General features: G+C 30.9%; 1 protein-coding gene across 4 annotated transcripts in view; it reads left to right on the top strand.

The window, feature by feature from the left end:
- LOC134714020 (uncharacterized) overlaps positions 1-16,758 on the top strand; it is a 38,756-nt gene extending 21,998 nt beyond the window's left edge. For 3 of the 4 annotated variants that reach the window (XM_063575273.1, XM_063575279.1, XM_063575286.1), the window contains 7 exons: positions 4,271-4,446; positions 5,319-5,419; positions 8,599-8,694; positions 9,746-9,985; positions 11,593-11,743; positions 12,633-12,768; positions 13,786-16,757. In XM_063575273.1, coding sequence (XP_063431343.1) covers positions 4,271-4,446; positions 5,319-5,419; positions 8,599-8,694; positions 9,746-9,985; positions 11,593-11,743; positions 12,633-12,768; positions 13,786-14,928 — 2,043 coding nt within the window. In that variant the 3' untranslated portion in view covers positions 14,929-16,757. Of the gene's footprint in view, positions 1-4,270; positions 4,447-5,318; positions 5,420-8,598; positions 8,695-9,745; positions 9,986-11,592; positions 11,744-12,632; positions 12,769-13,785 lie in introns of all 4 variants that reach the window. The other variant, XM_063575291.1, reaches the window with a different exon arrangement.
- Positions 16,759-20,312: the final 3,554 nt, after the last annotated feature.

Here is a 20,312-nt window from a genome sequence, read left to right as displayed (position 1 = left end):
TTATATTTGTCATAAATAATTTAAAGATTTTTACCATGAAAGTTACATAATACGGTTAAAACACGAATCATTAAAGTAAAAGTAAAGTGTAGATTAATGTTGCTCAGGAGCATATCTTGTTTTATGTGTTGTATTTCATACTAACTTGTTTAGTTTATGTGAATTCCATATTAGAATTAAACTCCTAAGTGACAGAGTAATTGACGTAGAGGTCTGTAAGTTGAATGTTTATCAAAGAAAAAGTTAACAAATTCTGTTATTGATTTGAAAAATGTTTGGACTCGCTATGTAAATGTCTGGATATGCGTACAAGTTATCAAGAGGACTTCATTCTGTCAACCTGTAGGCAAAAAACTTGTGAAGAAGAAGGAATACTGTGAATTTTTTTTTAAATTTCAATTGTGAAGATGTAGGAATTTCTGTGAGTTTTTTGTATATTTTGTAAGAGTTTGAAAAAACATTTTATGTTTAAATTGTATCCTGTCCTTATGTATAAAACTAGTTCTAATTTTCAAATTAAAATTTTGTGGACCATTTAAATTAAATGTTTGGAAACCATTAGATTAGTCTTAAACTAAACAGTTTTCTTAAATAATTAAATCAAAACGATTTTTAATTTTTAAAGTACTGCAAGTAGTATGAAAACTCTAAATATTAATTTAAAATTGACTTTAAAGTTTAATGGATTATATTCTAAAGTCATAAAAATAAAAAGAATCTACCAGGTATGTCTAAAGCTAAATGTTTCCACAGCTAGTAACCTGACAACAGAAGTATAAAAATGATGTCCTCAACATTCTATCATTTAATACAGATACATTACTTAAAATAATGCCTATACTGTTACAGAAAAGATTTATATCTGTTCAAATATTCCAGATTTTATCCATCTTTAAAAGATTGTAATATAAGTATTAGCTAAAAACAAAGAAATGTTTTTTGTTATATTATGCTTCAGGTTTAAAGCAAACTGTTTGAATATCATTTAGCTCTCATTATGTAGTACCAATTTCAATTATTTGGAATAGGTTTGTGATATTTCTTGAGTACCTTATGGGAGTGCCATCATTCCATTTCTCTGTAACATTTAATGTAATTTTCCAAAACTGGCAGATAAAATGAAGTGATATTTTGCATACTATTTTCATAAATAATGGTCTGATAGTATGTCATGACCAATTCCCAAAAGATAACACTGTTGGTTTTAGAAGTGGGAGGGTGAAGATTTAAAAAAAAAAGTAGTTTTCATGTTCTTGTTCTGATAATGTTTTATCATTGTCATATATCTTATCTGAATGTTTTTTCCCTCTTAAGAGTATTGTATTTCAATTGCATATCTTTGATTATTAGTTATATTTATTTAGTATTGTTAATACCTTTGGATGATTTAAGGATTGACATTTTGTATAGCCAACTTTCTATTGTTGAAAACTATTTTGACCTGAAGATATCTTATGGTTATTTGTATTGTTGGGTTGCCCACTATCACATTGATATACATATACCCTACCTGTCCTTATGTTCATATTTTCTATATCTGTTGCAAAAACTTAAATAAAAAAATCTTTGAGAATAGTTGAGACAGACAGTAGGAAGAATTCTTACCATATAAAATTGAGAAAGGAAATGGTGAATATGTCAAAGCGACAACCACCCGACCATAGAGCAGATAACAGCCGAAGGCAACCAATGGGTCTTCAATGTAGCGAGAATTCCCGCACCCGTAGGTGTACTTATTTTGTAAAGCCAAATGGTTGTGCAACAGACAAGACTATTGCACACCATTTTAAAATTCATTCAAGGTTCAATTTAACTAGTCACAAAAAAAAATTAAAAACCCGTTTGAAATATAAACAAGTAGTCACTTTTAATTTTAAAAGGCATATAAGTGCTTAAGTTTACAGCTTTCTATAATCTTTAGTATTGCCTTTTTGAAGAAAGGCTTTCAAAATGAAAAAACAGTTTTTTTATATGCACATGTATGTTGATAAAAGAATTGGTTGTAAAAATGATTACCATGTTTAAGTGCCCCATTTATAGGATTGTTCCCAGACAGTTTCCAAGTTGATATTGCTACAGTTTATATCTTGCATTTCCTGTCATGAATCCTTGGTAGATATCCAAGTGGTGAAGTTAAAATCACCCCCTTAGAAAATTTTAAGGACCCATCATGAGTTGGTTGACAGTTATAGAATTTCTGCTCAACAGCTAATCACAGATATGTTCTAATTATAGTAACCACATTCCCTTTCTCTTTCCCACTAATGTGTTTTATTACAATTTTTATGCCCCACCTACGATAGTAGAGGGGCATTATGTTTTCTGGTCTGTGCGTCCGTTCATTTGTCCCGCTCCAGGTTAAAGTTTTTGGTCGAGGTAGTTTTTGATGAAGCTGAAGTCCAATCAATTTGAAACTTAGTGCACTTGTTGCTTATGATATGATCTTTCTAATTTAAAAGCCAAATTAGACTTTTGAACCCAATTTCACGGTCCAATGAACATAGAAAATGAAAGTGGGAATTTCAGGTTAAAGTTTTTGGTCAAGGTAGTTTTTGATGAAGTTGAAGACCTAACAACTTGAAACTTAGTACACATGTTCCATATGGTATGATCTTTCTAATTTAAATGCCAAATTAGATTCTCTATCCAATTTCACAGTCCATTGAACATTGAAAATGATAGTGCGAGTGGGGCATCCGTGTACTTAGGACACATTCTTGTTCTACTTACATGAGCAACACCACATGTCCCACATATGAACTAAGATACTAGGGGGGGGGGGGGGCTGGTGATGATCAGTCTTTGGTTTTCTGTTCTGTAAATTGTCTTTTCGTGGTTTTCCACATTTGCCATATTTGAATATCCCTTTAGTACCTTTAACATCTCTTTTACAGCTTTGCTGTATCTTCAGTTTGTTTTTTGTAGTGTTTTATCTTGGTAGTTTTTCAACTTTATGTTTTGACCATTGTGTTATCTGTTTATCTTTTGACCACAGTGTTGTCTGTTTATGTTTTGACCATGGTGTTGTCTAATTATATTTAGGCCATGATGTTGTCTGATTATGTTTTAATCATGGTGTTGTCTGCTGTGTTTTAATCAGATTGTTGTCTGATTATGTTTTGACCATGATGTTGTCTGATTATGATTTGACCATGGTGTTTTCTGTTCATGTTTTGACCATGATGTTGTCTTTTTATGCTTTGAATATGATGTTTATGTTTGACTATAGTGCTATCTATTCATGTTTTAACCATAGTGTTGTCTAAATTTTTTGACCATTGTGTTGGCTGTTTGTGTTTTGATCATGGTGTTGTCTGATTATGTTTTGACCATGATGTTGTCTGTTGTGTTATGATATAAGTGTTGTCTGTTGTGTTATGATATAAGTGTTGTCTGTTGTGTTATGATATAAGTGTTGTCTGATTATATTTTGACCAAGTGTTGTTTGTTATGTTTTGATCTTAGAGTGATCTGTTTATGTTTTGACCATTGCATTGTCTGTTTATGTTTTGACCATTGTAGTGTCTGTTTATGTTTTGACAATGGTATTGTCTGTTTATGTTTTCACCATGTCATTGTCTGTTTATGTTTTGACAATGCCATTGTCTGTTTATGTTTTCACTATGATGTTGTCTGTTTATGTTTTCACTATGATGTTGTCTGTTTATGTTTTCACTATGATGTTGCCTGTTTATGTTTTCACTATGATGTTGTCTGTTTATGTTTTCACCATGATGTTGTCTGTTTATGTTTTCACTATGATGTTGTCTGTTTATGTTTTCACTATGATGTTGTCTGTTTATGTTTTCACTATGATGTTGTCTGTTTATGTTTTCACCATGATGTTGTCTGTTTATGTTTTCACTATGATGTTGTCTGTTTATGTTTTCACTATGATGTTGTCTGTTTATGTTTCCACTATGATGTTGTCTGTTTATGTTTTCACTATGATGTTGTCTGTTTATGTTTTCACTATGATGTTGTCTGTTTATGTTTTCACTATGATGTTGTCTGTTTATGTTTTCACTATGATGTTGTCTGTTTATGTTTTCACTATGATGTTGTCTGTTTATGTTTCCACTATGATGTTGTCTGTTTATGTTTTCACTATGATGTTGTCTGTTTATGTTTCCACTATTTATTGTTGATTGCTCCTTGGTATATTCCTGATTTCATTAAAACCATTCAGACAATAGTATGCAGTTTATACATGGAGATATAATACAATTGGAGTTCAGATACTCAATACTTTTCTTGTTTTATTTTGTAGAAAAGACCCTTAGGTGAAATAGAAATAAAACATCGATATTACCCTCCACAACCAGTATTATCCTGTCGAACTGTCAATATCGATGTGACGGGGACAAGGACATATCGGCCAAAATCATCCACAGACATCATCAAAGAACAACATCAACTTATACACTCCATATACAATAAACCAAGGTAGGAATTTATGATGCTATGGTAGATGTAAGGGTCTATAATAATAGAATTTTTTTTTACTTTGCCGGAATAAAGTATATATCATGCTTTTCAAAAGGTTACATATGCAAGTTTGTATAATTTTTGTCGAGCCTTCGACTTATGTGGAAAAAGTGAGACTAAGCGATCCTAAATTCCGTCGTCATCGGTGTCGTCGGCGGCGTCAACAAATATTCACTCTGTGGTTAAAGTTTTTGAAATTTTAATAACTTTCTTAAACTATACTGGATTTCTACCAAACTTGACAGAAGCTTGTTTATGATCACAAGGTAGTATCCAGAAGTAAATTTTGTAAAAATAAAATTCCATTTTTTCCGTATTTTACTTATAAATAGACTTAGTTTTTTCTGCAGGGAAGCATAACATTCAATCTGTGGTTAAAGTTTTTAGAATTTTAATAACTTTCTTAAACTATCCTGGGTGTGTACCAAACTTGGACAGAAGCTTATTTATGATCATAAAATAGTATCCAGAAGTATAAATTTTGTAAAAATATAACTCCATTTTTTCTGTATTTTATTTTTAAATGGACTTAGATTTTCTTTAAGTTAACATTACATACAGTTTGCAGTTAAAGTTTTCAAAACATTCATTAGATTTATTAACTATCCTAGATTTTTAACAAACTTAGACAGAAGCTTCTTACAATCATAAGATGGTATCAAGAGGAAAATTTTTATTGATTTTTTTCCTCATTTTTGTTGAGCCCGCAATTTACAGCAAAAGCAGGCGATTTTTTTTTAATATGGAACCACAAAAGGTCTTGCTCAAGCCCTAACCAAAATTTACATGTGTTTTTGAATTACCCTTATAGTTTATGTTTGTTATTTCAGAAACATACAGTCAGCTCCGTCCAAGGGAAGACGCCCACAATCCCCCAACAGACAGTATTATGGTGACCAGGATCATCTCAGGAAATTTAAACGTTTAAACAGTATGTTACATATGTTATACAAAGAACTCTTACTGTTGAATTAAGCCAATATTGAAAAAAAAGAAAAAAAAAGAACTTGCACTTAAGTGATTTTGTATTAAATGAACAGACGAGGTATGATTGCCAATGAAACAACTCTCCACAACAGACCAAATGTCATAAAAATTAACAACTATAGATACCATACAGCCATCAACAATGAGTATAAAACCTACCACATAGTCAGCTAAATAAGGCCCTAAAATGCCAAATGTATAAGAAAAAACACAAGAAAATTAATAGCCTGATTTATGTGTAAAATAATGAACAAAGAAAAAAAATATGATATACAGCAACAAACAAAAACACTGAACTACATGCTCCTGACTGGGGTCAGGCACATACAGAGTTAGCTGGCTCCTAACCCTACCCCTTATCTGTGGCACAGTGGTGTAACAGCACAAAACAAGAACAAACTAGTCAAAATGAGAAACAAAAATCAAAAATGAGAAACAACAATCACTCAATTACAAGCTCCTATGTCAACAATAACTATGTCAAACCTTCATTGAATGTTACAAAACTTTGACATAAGCTTCTTTATCATCAAGAAAAAGCATCTGAAGATAAAGTTTTTTTTAAACTGGCATCATAGATAACAAGCAAGACCTAGAGTATCGTAGAAACTTAACATATTTTTAAACAGTTTGATCCCAATTGTCTGTCTGTGAAAACACTCAGTACAGATTAATTATAACACTGTGTAATCTTTGAATTTGTTCTTAATATAAAGAGTTTTAATAATGTTTTTAAAATGGATTATTCCTATTTCACAGTATTGGAATCAGTCATGCAACTTATTTTCAATTTATCTTGATGTGGGAATATTCTTTAATTATTTTTTTGCTGACAAAATAATTATTTTTGATAGTAGTTATGAAAATAATGTTTATTATACAAACATTTAAATAGGTGCTTATATGTTATATAAGTTATGTTTATACATAATTTGATTTTAATTACTCAGTAGTCATTATTTTAGGATTTTCCCAGGATGTGTATTTTCTTTGCTGTTGAGATGAAACAGATTTATTATCATATGTCAATCAGTTAGATATGAAGTTTATCACATGTTCTTAGCAGGAGGTCTAATTTCATCAGTTCCAATACAAATATACATGTCTTGTTAATTAGTGACCACTTGTGGCATTTGGCTTCCTTTGTCCTTTGTTTCTTGATACATTAATCTGGGTGCAGTTTTAACTCCTCCCACTTAGGAGTATCCCATTAACAAGTTGTGTATTAAAAACCTGTGTATGCTGCCTTGAGTATTCATTTATCTAAATGCAGATTAAGTAGTTATAGAATAATCTTGGCTAATAGTGCTAATAGTGTTTTAGCTAAAAACTTGCCTCCCACCGACCCCTCCTTTCACCTTCAATATTGCCATGACAGGGGAAGCAATCTCAGCATTATGTTTATTGATTTCATTTATGAAATTTTATCACTGGTTGTTTCAAAAATTTCACTCATCCCCCAAGAATTTCTGGGGATAAACTGTCAAATTTCATACAAATTCATTCCAACACCAATTCAACATCAACACTACTAGGCTTCCTCATAGCCTCCTTATAGGCTTCCTCATTGTCTCATTATAGGCTTCCTCATAGCCTCATAGGCATGATAGCCTCTAGGAATGATAGCCTCATAGGCTTCCTGATAGCCTCATTGCATTTATTTTGAACCATCGTTCCAATTGGGTTGGTGTGATGTCAAGCCAGGGGTCTATACTTTGCTACTTTTCAGTATGCACATAGCTAGGCTCTTGGTTTAGGCATGGAGCAAAAAATTAAATTTTTTAGCTGAGTAGTTTTCCCAAGGGCCAAATTATAATTGTGATGTATATATATAAAATAAAAGTTGTAATTAAATTATGATTTATGTTTAATTCAAACATGGATACCAATGGCATTGCTACACAGTATTTCCCAGGAGTTTATTTACAAGATAGGTGATAGCAGGAAAAATTAGGTTGATAATAATGTGAGCACTAAATCCTTAATTTTACATATCATGAGTTCAAACGGTGTGTTCTGAAAGAAATCAGGGGTAATTAAATTATTTAAATTACTATGAAATTAATATGAACTCATTATGTGTGACTTTGAGGATTTTGTTCACTGACACATTTATTAGCAAAATTAAAATATAGGGCCGAAAGTTAGATCAGGATGGTTTAATTGTCAGGTCAAAGAATTTGCAAGAAGATATGAGGTTGGATGTTTTGCTCAGGTGTTAACACACATTTCCCTATTACATAACAGATTACCACAGAAAAGATACAGTATAAACAAAAGACAATTAAAATAAGATTAGAACAGCATCACATCAAACAGAAATAAATTTACCCTAAAAAATATTTACAAAGAATCAGAACACAATGCAAACATGGAACAAATGACAATTAAACATATTCAGGATCATTTCTGAGAATTTTGTATAAACAAATCACAAATGATTAAGCTGTCAATAAATAGTTGGATAATTTTCACCAAAAACAATCCAGTAATTTACAGCAATAACCATTATGGAACCCTGATAAAACAAAAGTGTTAAGTCACTGTAGCTTTATCTGATAACTTTATACTATAATGTTGACATATGATGATAATATTTATTGAATTTCTATAAAATCAGGATTAGATCTGTCAATATTTCACAACATTGATACCATTAAGAAGTCAATATGGTTGTTTTTGTTTTTATCTTACAGGAAATTACTGTAATCAGTTTTTTTGCTCTGGAAATTCAAGCTTTTTATCCCCTTGCAATAAAATAACCACAATAAGGCAAAAAAAATAGTTAATACATGTGTTTCCCCTAGTTTGCTGAAAAATTAGGGTTGGTAGGTAGGAAATATCAGTTTTTTAACAAACATGTTTTAGCTGGTTAATTACTACTAGGGAATCAGTCTGACTGCTTGTTCCAAAATGGCACAAAAAGTGTAATGATGTAGTGGCACTAAAAATTAGGATAGATAGGGTTTGAGGAAACACATGTATTATTTATTTTGTCCTAAACAATGTATTTTTGAAATTTGTCTGTGTATCCACCATTTTGTTTGATAACTTGTCACTATGCACAACTTTGCCACTGAAACAAATCGCTTGCTAAATTTTATTGATTATTTTCTGTTTTAGTTGAGATTCAAGGAAGACCGCTGACTTCCTCCAAATCACAGCCATCAACACCAAGAGCTAACAGACCCAGGTCCAATTTACGTCCAAAAACAGCAGGTAATAGCAAAAATCAACTTTATGTCTTCTAACTTATGCAGTTAAACTTTGATATAACATTTTTCAGATTGATAGATGGTTTTAGACAAATTTTGTTCCATTTTGCAGCTTAGCTTTCTTTGGTCATTCTGAAGATATAACTATTTGTGGAAGTACCAATTAATGTTTTTTTAATTTTTTCTGTAATTAAAATATTATAAGCTTCAAACCACAAGGTTTTAAACGATCATAATGAATCAACAACTTATCAACAAGGACTTTCACAATATATAATGGTCTTATTTATGACTGATAGTAGAAAATATGTGCTTGAAATAGTTAGAAATATAGTTTGTACATGTGTATAAATTATTATGAAACTTTAAAAAATTACATCTTATTTTATGTCAACATTTCTGAGAATAAAGATGTTACAGCAAGTTAACTGCAGTTATTGCACAGGTTTTGGTTTTTATCTTTCCAATTAACAAAATAGAATTAACCAGAGAATCTTTATACTTGTAAATAAAGTCTACTCCTTACTGTATTTTGGAGAGAGAAAAAAACATGCATAAATTGTTATCCCATAATAATGATCTGTGATTAATGTATGGCTAAAAGAAATTTATTAAGTTTTATGAGCTATTACTAAAAGTTAGTTGTATAAAATAAAGAACTTATGGTAGTATTGGATAATAAAAAACTATTTAGATTTTTTGTACTTTACTAGGCATTTTATCGAAAAGTCTAGGAAAAAATATTAAAAATTAAAAAATGAGAATATATCGAATTGTTAAAAGTCTCGAGTATAGAGGAATATATATCTAAATAAAAAAGTCCAATATTGCCAGATAATGCATTATCTAGCAATTTTAAGCTTTTTTATTTACACATATGAGTTTTATAATTTTATCAAAACAATCTGTTTAAAGCATTTGATCCTCCACCATCTTGTTGCTCTCATGCTACCTTAAGTTTAACTTTAGTTATGAAAGCTACATTAGAGCTAAGCTAAACAAAATATGCATCTCTAAAAGACATATAACAGGGCAGTGTTATATTAAATTTATAGGAGCAGTACAAAAATCTGAAGATCGAAAAAAGAAAAATGATCCTCTTTTGGTGTCAAGTAGACAAACGAAAGAATTAACGCAGAAAATTCATGAGCATTGGGAACCAGACCACAACAACTTAAACCAGGGTGTGTTTGTAAGGGGACAATCCAAGGAGGGTCCCACTAGCTTTGATAGTTGGCTGATGTTTGGGGGAACACCGGCAGACGGATCCACTGGCATTGTGGATGCATTTGCTTGTAAGTTGTAGTAGATTTGTAGCATTTGCTAGTTAGTTGTAGTAGATTTGCAAACGGACATGGACAAACAGCAATGTTTGTATTTTCTCCTTGGTTAAATGCTCGGAAATAAGCCTCATTTCAATTTTAACATAACAAGGAAAGATAACGCAGATGGAATGGAATCTTTATACTTTATTCTTTTTACAGTCAGAGAATACGAAAAAAAATATGTTTTAAATTATGAGAAAATAATCATAAGTGTTTGAGTTATTTTATTTATAGATATATCATATACAAGTAATAGTCTAAATAAGTTCTGGAATTTATAGAAATGGATAGGGTATATAAGCAGTGGACGTATATAAATACATTGTCTTAAAATAATATTGAAATGGTTGTCTTCTATAAAATCAAATACACAAACACAACAATGTATTAACTGGTAACTTCAGAATAAGGGGAGATAATCTTATAAAATAATGTTATACAGAAATTCTTTTAGCTTGTATATCAATAACTCAATTGTTAATTGATTGTAAACAGATACTTCAGTTTGGTGATTTGATCTTTTTTTTCTTTCATTATGTCCCGTGCACACCTAACATTACCACCCATGATAACTTAACAACATAAGGCATGCTCTAACCAATTTTATAAAATAAACAAAGTATTTTCATGTAATATATATATTTAATTTTCAGATAAAGTTGACAGTATCAAAATGTCTCTAAAATATACAAACCCCAATACAATACAAAATTCTTGAAATATAGATATCATGTTTTAATATGAAAGCTGTATGATTTCATTATATTACAGCAGATTTCAGTGACTTCACGGTTCAGCTAACAAGCAAGCTAACCAAAGATATTGCCATTAGCTACATACTCACGGAAATCTGCTATAATATTTCACATTACATATATAAAACTAATATGGGGACGAAGTCCCCAATTACGGTAGAAAAATCAATGAAAAAAAAAAAAAAAAATCTGGGAAAATTTCCCGAAATTTTTCATTGTACTAATGAACTCAAAATCGTTAACGTTTTTTTTCAGATCTAGTTCCTGTTCCGGTTTTCCCGCATTTGTGCAGAAATCTGTCTTGTTTGCATGAGACTTTGATTTCTTTTTTATATTTATCAGTCTTGTAAAACATAAGATTGGATCTCAATACAAATTCAATTTTAAGAATTGTTTGATATGAAAAAAAACGTTACGTTACCTGATGAAAGCGTTTCTTTTGTTTACATCGAATATGACGTCATAACTTAAAGAACGTCACAGCTAATTGCCTAACAACAGAACCAAAATCGGGAACGTTACGTACGGTATTTCGGTTTCTTTTATCAACATGATTGAATTAAGAAAATAATACATACAGACTTCGTCCCCATTCACAGGTTATGCCTGCCTCATATTATTTACCATAGAAAAACACAGATTCATGCTTTACTTACAAGGCATCACATGTAATTAATATCAAAATTAAGCAATAAACTTTCTTATACATGTATATGGACCTATGATGGAGCTTTTCTTGCTACGATTGCTATAAGAAACCCCTATCAGTCAATCATAAACAAACTATACATTGACCTTGTGTTTTCTTGATACCTTTTACAGTAACAGAAGAGACAGAGTATTACAACATAGAGAGTAGTGTTGGTAGTAAGGTAGCTCAGCAGTTACAGAAAGGGGATAAAGTTAGAATTGGCATAAATGGCAGTGTCCAGTCTCAAGATCTTAAGGTCAAGAAATGGACCAGGGAAACAAGGTAATATATTCAGAAAGGAGATAAAGTTAAAATTGGCATCACTGGTAGTGTCCAGTCTCAAGATCTCAAGGTAAAAAAAATGGACTAGGGAATCTAGGTAAAATATTGTGTTTATTGGTTGCAGGAATTGAAATGCATCCAGTTTGGAGATTCAAGATGACAAAGTCAACCCATCTAGGAACAACCAAGGATATGAGAAAAAAGCATATACCCGGGTACACAAAAGAAACCCAAACCATTTTAAGCATCTTCAAAATTTACAAATCTTTATATGTCAATAGATAAACTCATCATCGATACCAGGATTGAAATTTGATATTTACGCAAAACACACATTTCATGTACAAAAAACTCAACAGTGACGCTCAAATGAAAAAAGGTTTAAGCGGCCAAATAAAGTATGAAGTTGAAGAGCAGAGAGGACCAAAAGATCCTAAAAGTTTTGCCAAATACAACTAAGATAATCTATTTCTGAGGTTGAAAAGCCTAAGAATTTTAAAAAATTCAATGTAATGTAAACAGATTTGTAATTATGACCATATCAATATCAACTCAAGTCAACACAGAAGTGCTGACTACTGGGCTAGTGATACCCTCGGGGAATAAAAACTCCACCAGCAGTGGCATTGATCCAGTAGTTGTAAATAAACTCATCATAGATATTAGGATTGATATTTAGTATTTACGCCAGATGCACATTTCATCTACAAAAGACTCATCAGTGATGCTCCAAAAGTTTTTTCAAAGTTTTGTGCAGGGCAAATATTATTTTTTTTTAATTCACAACAGAAAATGATAGTGACCTATGTTTTTTATGTTAAAAAAAAATAATCTTCATAAAATATATGATGTTTAAGATTCATCACACTTTTGTTCATTACTTTAACAGCTACATAAAGGAAGAAGAACCTGAAAGGAAAAGTAATGGTGTCATGATCATTCCACTTTGTTGGGATGATGCAGTTACCAGTCCTGTAACAAAAGTTATCTCCCCTAGAGGGGAACCAGAGGAAAGAGCTAAACCAGTAAGTATTTATAAGGTAGCAGTCCACATTCAGAAAATAAAATCAAAATTGATCCATTAAATGTTTAATTATCTTCTTTTCCTAGCTTTCTTACATATTAACCTAACTGTTTGTGTCATTCATGTGCATATGTATGTAATCATTATCTTTCATAGATTTAATTTTTAAAAATTAAAACATAAATAGTAAAATATAATTCCTTTTTTGTGCATCCATGCCAATTAAAATATTGCAAAAAGGGGGATGAAAATGTCACATATCCCTCCCAAATTTGGTTAGAATTTCAATGCCTTTGAGTGATAACTTATCTGAAACTGTTGAAAAAGTTGGAAAAAACATTCCAATAATTGCCGGACCAATGTTTGGTATGGATATGAAAATACAGACTGTCATACAGAAAACAACCCATTTTGCATACATAACATAATCTTGATGTTCCGATAAACCTACTATGAAGGCTATTTTAATCTCCAGCTATCAAAAAATGAGTTTTATTGCACACTAGCTCTCTTATTTGAATTATCCACATGGGCCAAATGGGGAACTACACATCTAACTGTGGTGTGCTACCTAATTAAACAACAGAAGAAGATTAAGGAATCACTTATACATGACTGGAGCAGGCCCCTTCTTTGGCAGTCTGAAAATTTCTGGATTTGAAAATGATTATCCTACATCAGGAGTAGAATCATCACAGATGCCTTCAACCCAGATATCCAAAGTCCTTGATTGGTTACCCTTTTGATTAGATTGACGCTAGTTCATCTTCAATTATCAGAAGTATCTTATTTGCTTTGTAAGAAGTTTGTAAATTTTAATTTTAAAGATACAGGGTACTTTTTACTGTATACAAAGATAGGTTTCAATAAGTTTAAAATAAAAACTATCAAAGATTGAAAGTGAATAGTCGATCTTTAATGTGGCATTACAGGGTGTTTGTTGTGATAACCATGCCAATGACAAGCAATTTCATTCTTTGTCTTATCAATTATTAAGAAAGATATTTTTTTGTTTCAGAATTTATGTGAGACACATCCAGTTTTGTTTACTAAAGAAAATGAGGAAGATAGAATGAAAGAAAAAATAAGTATGACAATTATAGAAAGACCAGGGAGTTATAAAGTAAAACATCGTCCAAAATCACGTACATATGTTACTGGTCATGAACAAAATAATAAACTTGTAGACATAACTATAGACCAAAAATCATTGGATGATGAATCCATGCTTCATAATTTATCGGTGGACGATGTTTTACGCCATACACTTGATAACCGACGGACACATCATAGGTCAGAGGATAGCCTGGATGGCAGTAGTATTTATTTTGAACAGAACGGAATGTCTCCAAGGATGGATGATGGAAAAGAAAATGTGCGCAGTCCTAGCAAAATTAGTATTGTGGATTCACATGCTAGTGACAGAAGTGATATAAGTTCTAAACAGTCTAAAGCCAAAGTTGTGACCTTGAACTATAGTATTGGTCGATCAAAGACATCTGATTTAGTAGTTGGTCCTCCAACGGGATCTCTTGTACGATCTAACACAGATATTTCATTGAAGTCTGCAAGTTCTGTCAGAGGCAGTGATAGATCATATAGAAATGGTGAACGTTCTGGTTCAAAACTTGGTTATCGTAGTTCTTCTGGAAGATCAGGGCGTATTGGAAGTCCAGCAACATACTCAAGTTTTGGTCCTAAATCTGAAACTGAATATATTCAGATTTCTTCTCAAATCAAAATGCCTATTCCTAATCCAACACACCCAAACCTACCAAAACAAGATGAATATATATCTCAAGCAAAAACTAATGAAGCAATAAGACAGGTCACTAAGCAGAACAAAGTGCAGGTTGTTGAAAAAGAACGAGAGGTCAAACAAACGACCCCGGCACCTGCTCCGTCTCCAGAACCTCCTATGGAAGAAAGAGAGGAAACCAAAGTAGCAGATCCCAAAAGATCAGCACCTCTATCACCTGCAACTGTTTCTATAAATATACCAACAGCTGAACAGTTTGAAGGTGAATCTCCATGGCCGACAAATAGAACAGGGACTGAGGTAGAAACCACTAGTCGCCTCAAAAAAGAAGGAACTGATTTACAGAAAATAACAGAAAGTTCTATTGAAAAAACTGTAAAATTTAAGGATGATGTGTCTTGATATGCTTTGACATTGTTTTAGAGCTGCTCTAATTATACATTGTGTACTTAAGAATAGGTATTAGTGGAAGATGCTGTATAGATATAAACTATAGTGAGTTACTGTCTCATGGTTTATATCTTATCAGTATATGGTATGCATTTCTTTAGTAGTTGATTTTGAATCATTTTTATATTTTTTATCAAACTTAAAGATAGTCTAAAGTTTGTACATTTTCAGGACTGGGATAGTGAAGTTACTAAATTATTGATTCAGTTCACAGTAAACAGATTGTTTAAAACAAAAGCTTGAAAAATTTAATTTATCATTGTGATTATGTTTAAGTGATTATGTCCCTATTATGGTATAAGTTAGTGCATTTATTCATGTACTTCTTGTGAAGAGAAGTGTCATATCACCTATATTTATGGGAGATGATTCATTTCATAATCAGGGTATACGAAATACATTATAGCCAGAAACCAGAAATTGTGAGAATTTTTTATGCATTTGAAGCACTTTTAATGTTTATGATATATTTGTAATTGCAGAATTGTCTTTTTTATAAGATTTTATGCAATTGTATATACAGAATAATTAAAGTGAAATTTTACAAAAAATTTAGATTTCCCAAAAATTATTTAAAAATGTAAGCTTGAATTATCTGTGTAGTGAAGATAATTCAAGAAATTAAAAATTATTTTTAAGATGATTTTCATCTGTCAGATCTAGCTCTTACTGATGTGTGCCTTAAGTAAAAAGATACATCGAAATTGTCAATCAAAACAACACAGTAATCATATATTTTCAGAGAATTTAAGTGACAATTGTAGAAAATGTTTGAAGTTTTGATTGTAGAAAATATACATGTATTTTTTAGTTTTAATGATAAATAATAATGGGATACAACTCCTAACAGTCATGTATTTCTTTTCAAGCTGGTTCATATCATGTTAGATTGTTTTTCATTTATTTATTTGTTTGTTTATCAATATCTCAAATTTAACCAGTAAACATTCATTAACTGTTTTTAAAAATATTCGTTTAGTATTAATTTCATGAAGTACAGCTTTAACATTTATTTAGTATCTTCCAAAAATAATCAAATAACTCAAACACATAGAAGAATAATGTATTTTATCAGCAACCCAAGTAGACAACTTTTTTCATGCACTTTTCGTTATTATGATTTCAAAAAATCATTTTGTGATTCATAAAAGTTGTTTTGTTTTAAACTGGGTGTGAAAACTTTATATTAACTATAAAAAGGGAGATTATTAGCAAGGGCTATATTTCTGCTAATTTTGTGAATTTTGATAACATTGCTAATATGTTCCTTTCCACTTAAATTTGAAGTTCAGTATTAGTATTAGGGATCATAAACTAAAAATTGCAAAGTTAAGTCTCCTGTTTTTTCCACTTTACACTAATCAATGTTGTAAAAGAGGAAATCAATGGACATATTCATGTATGCCTTTATTTAACTTGCATGTTATATTGTTTTAATGCAACACCCATACACAGATCTCTTGTTGAACTGAACATAAAATAAAATAAAGTTTAAATGTTATCAAATTCACTCTCAACTAATCTTAATTAAAAAAATCATTGCATCAATGTGTGCATTTGAGGTATAGAATTTTCTATAGAATTTAAACAAGTATTTTTTTAATGTGCCAATGATTGTAGTCATACTGCATTTGTTTTTGATTTTTTTTCTATTATTATAATTTGTACAGTGTATAATCATTTCTTTTTTTTATCAACAAATAATGTTGTTTTTACTGACATTATTTCATATTTATCTTTTTATTTTTAGATTTTGTCATGACAAATTTATTTTAGATTTTTATCATATACACATAATTCTTGTTGATAATTTTTTGTGTCAAATATTCTTTATACTATAATTCTGGTAATTATAAAATAATTTCAAAAGTCATTTGCTTTTTCTTGTGATATAAATTGTTTTCATTGAAACAAGATTTTCGGTTAAAAACGATTTCCCATCCAACTATTAATTTATTTGGTCTGAGTACTGATAGTTTCATCAGTTCCCATAACTTGATGTTGATTGATAAAAAACTTTAATCTTTCTAATGCAAAAGGTATTTCCAGAACTTGCAGAGAAACTAAAACAGAAAACGACCAATAGACAAACAATAGTACACAAAACACAACAAAGAAAACTGAAGACTCAGCAACATGAACCACACCAAAAACTGGGGGTGATCTCTGGTGTTCTGCAATGGTAAGCAGATCTTGCTCCACATAGTGACACCATTTTTGTTGCTTGATTGAGTAGAAACCCAGTAATAAATCTAATTCAGTTGGTCAAATTCGGAAAAAGGGGACCAAATTATAGCTACAACATCTCTACAACATATCTGCTATTATTTGTTAAATTGATATTCCACAATTGTTAACTAACTTGTGATGGCATCCATAAAACTTATAAAGGGATGATTTCAATTTCACCACTTGGAACTCTCAGATTAAAAGTTTCCTTGTGAACAGAACTCTCTATCAATGAAATCATGATATTCAGGTAGGAAATATAAGCCCTGGAATGCCGTATCAACTGAAAGATAAATACTCTGTATGCAGGTGCTACTTGAATGTTTGTACATAGAAATAGAAAGTTCACAATTGGCAAGCTGAAACCATCTCTTTTGTGAATAATTGAGTTTAATGAATGCATCTAGAAATTGACAAGGAGGATTGGTTGAAAACAAAACTTTACAACACATACCAAGGATCCAAAAAGAAATGCATAAACTAATAAATCTCCATAGAAAGAACAAAAAACATAAAACTTGCCTTTTAAAAATTCAAGAAATTAAAACATTCCCATAGAGACTTGTGATACTGCAAAATAGATTTGCTATTGAGATACCAGAGATAAGATAAAACAATCGAAATAGATTTATTCTTTCATAAAAAGTCAAAATAATGAAAAGAGTAGTATTATATTTCTCAGAAGAACACTTCATATATACAGAGATCCTTCAAGTCTGAAAAAAACCCAACACATATGGTTTTAAAAGAATAATTCAAATTTCCTTTACTAAGACTAATAAATTGATCCATGACAAAAGTGCAGCAATTCACCAAACAATCAACAAAATGGACAAGGTAGACTGTGTATAAAAATAAATACAAATCACCCAAAAGCAACAGTCCCAGATGATTGAAATAGACTTAAGCAGAATTCTTGTACATGGATACAAAAAAAAATCACAGAACCAAAACAGACCGGAAAAAGTCCTAGTGATTGGAACCATGGTAATGTTACACCTGTTTTTTAAAGGGATAAACACCCTGGGAGTAGTTGATTAATCTCACAAATTGGTTTATTGAAATACAGATCTTACTTACAATGAACAACAACATGGACTTAAAACAGATAGATCAAGTGAATCTGAGATCTCACTTTTTGGAATTTTGAATCCTCAATGCTCTTCCAACTTTTTACTTGTTTGGATTTATAAATATTTTGATATGAGCGTCACTTATGAGTCTTTTGTAGACGAAACACACGTCTGGCTTACTAAATTATAACCCTGATACCTTTGATAACTTCTATGACAGCAACATGCATTCAAAGCAAACTGATCAATTGATTGACATATCTAACTTAACATGGATTCACAGCAAACTGATCCATAGATTGACATATCTAACTTACAATGGATTCAAAGCAAACTGATCCATAGATTGACATATCTAACTTAACATGGATTCACAGCAAACTGATCCATTGATTGACATATCTAACTTACAATGGATTCAAAGCAAACTGATCCATAGATTGACATATCTAACTTAAAATGGATTCAAAGCAAACTGATCAATTGATTGACATATCTAACTTAAAATGGATTCAAAGCAAACTGATCCATTGATTGACATATCTAACATAACATGGATTCAAAGCAAACTGATCAATAGATTGACATATCTAAATAAACATGGATTCAAAGCGGCAAACTGATCAATTGATTGAAATATCTAACTTAAAATGGATTCAAAGTAAACTTTTCCATAGATTGACATATCTAACTTAACATGGATTCACAGCAAACTGATCCATAGATTGACATATCTAACTTAAAATGGATTCAAAGCGGCAAACTGATCAATTGATTGAAATATCTAACTTAAAATGGATTCAAAGTAAACTTTTCCATTTATTGACATATCGAACTTAAAATGGATTCAAAGCGGCAAACTGATTCATTGATTGACATATCTAACTTAATATGGATTCAAAGCAAACTGATCAATTGATTGACCTATCTAACTTACAATGGATTCAAAGCGGCAAACTGATCAATTGATTGACCTATCTAACTTACAATGGATTCAAAGTAAACTTTTCCATTTATTGACATATCTAACTTACAATGGATTCAAAGTAAACTTTTCCATTGATTGACATATCTAACTTAAAATGGATTCAAAGCAAACTGATCCATAGATTGACATATCTAACTTACAATGGATTCAAAGTAAACTTTTCCATTTATTGACATATCTAACTTAAAATGGATTCAAAGCAAACTGTTCCATTGATTGACATATCTAACTTAAAATGGATTCAAAGCGGCAAACTGATCAATTGATTGACCTATCTAACTTACAATGGATTCAAAGTAAACTTTTCCATTTATTGACATATCTAACTTAAAATGGATTCAAAGCAAACTGATCCATAGATTGACATATTTAACTTAACATGGATTCAATGCAAACTGATCCATTGATTGACATATCTAACTTACAATGGATTCAAAGTAAACTTTTCCATTTATTGACATATCTAACTTAAAATGGATTCAAAGCAAACTGATCCATAGATTGACATATTTAACTTAACATGGATTCAATGCAAACTGATCCATTGATTGACATATCTAACTTAACATGGATTCAAAGTAAACTTTTCCATTTATTGACATATCTAACTTAACATGGATTCAAAGCAAACTGATTCATTGATTGACATATCTAACCTAACATGGATTCAAAGCAAATTGATCAATTGATTGACATATCTAAATAAACTCATCATAGATACCAGGACTAAATTTAGAATATACGCCAGACGCGCGTTTCGTCTACAAAAGACTCATCAGTGACGCTCGAATAAAAAAAAATAAAAAAGGATAAATAAAGTACGAAGTTGAAGAGCACTAAAGACCAAAATTCCCAAAATTCTAAAGCAATTTGCCAAATACATCTAAGGTCATATATGCCTGAGGTAGAAAAGCCTTAGTATTTCAAAAAATTCAAAAATTTGTAAAAAGTAAATTCATAAATATAACCATATCAATGACAACTCATGTCAGCACAACAAGTGCTGACTACTGGGCTTGTGATACCCTCGGGGAAATAAATCTCCA

This window comes from Mytilus trossulus, chromosome 1 (assembly GCF_036588685.1).
Source record: "Mytilus trossulus isolate FHL-02 chromosome 1, PNRI_Mtr1.1.1.hap1, whole genome shotgun sequence".
NCBI lineage: Eukaryota > Metazoa > Mollusca > Bivalvia > Mytilida > Mytilidae > Mytilus > Mytilus trossulus.
This window is presented reverse-complemented; position numbering and strand designations above follow the sequence as displayed.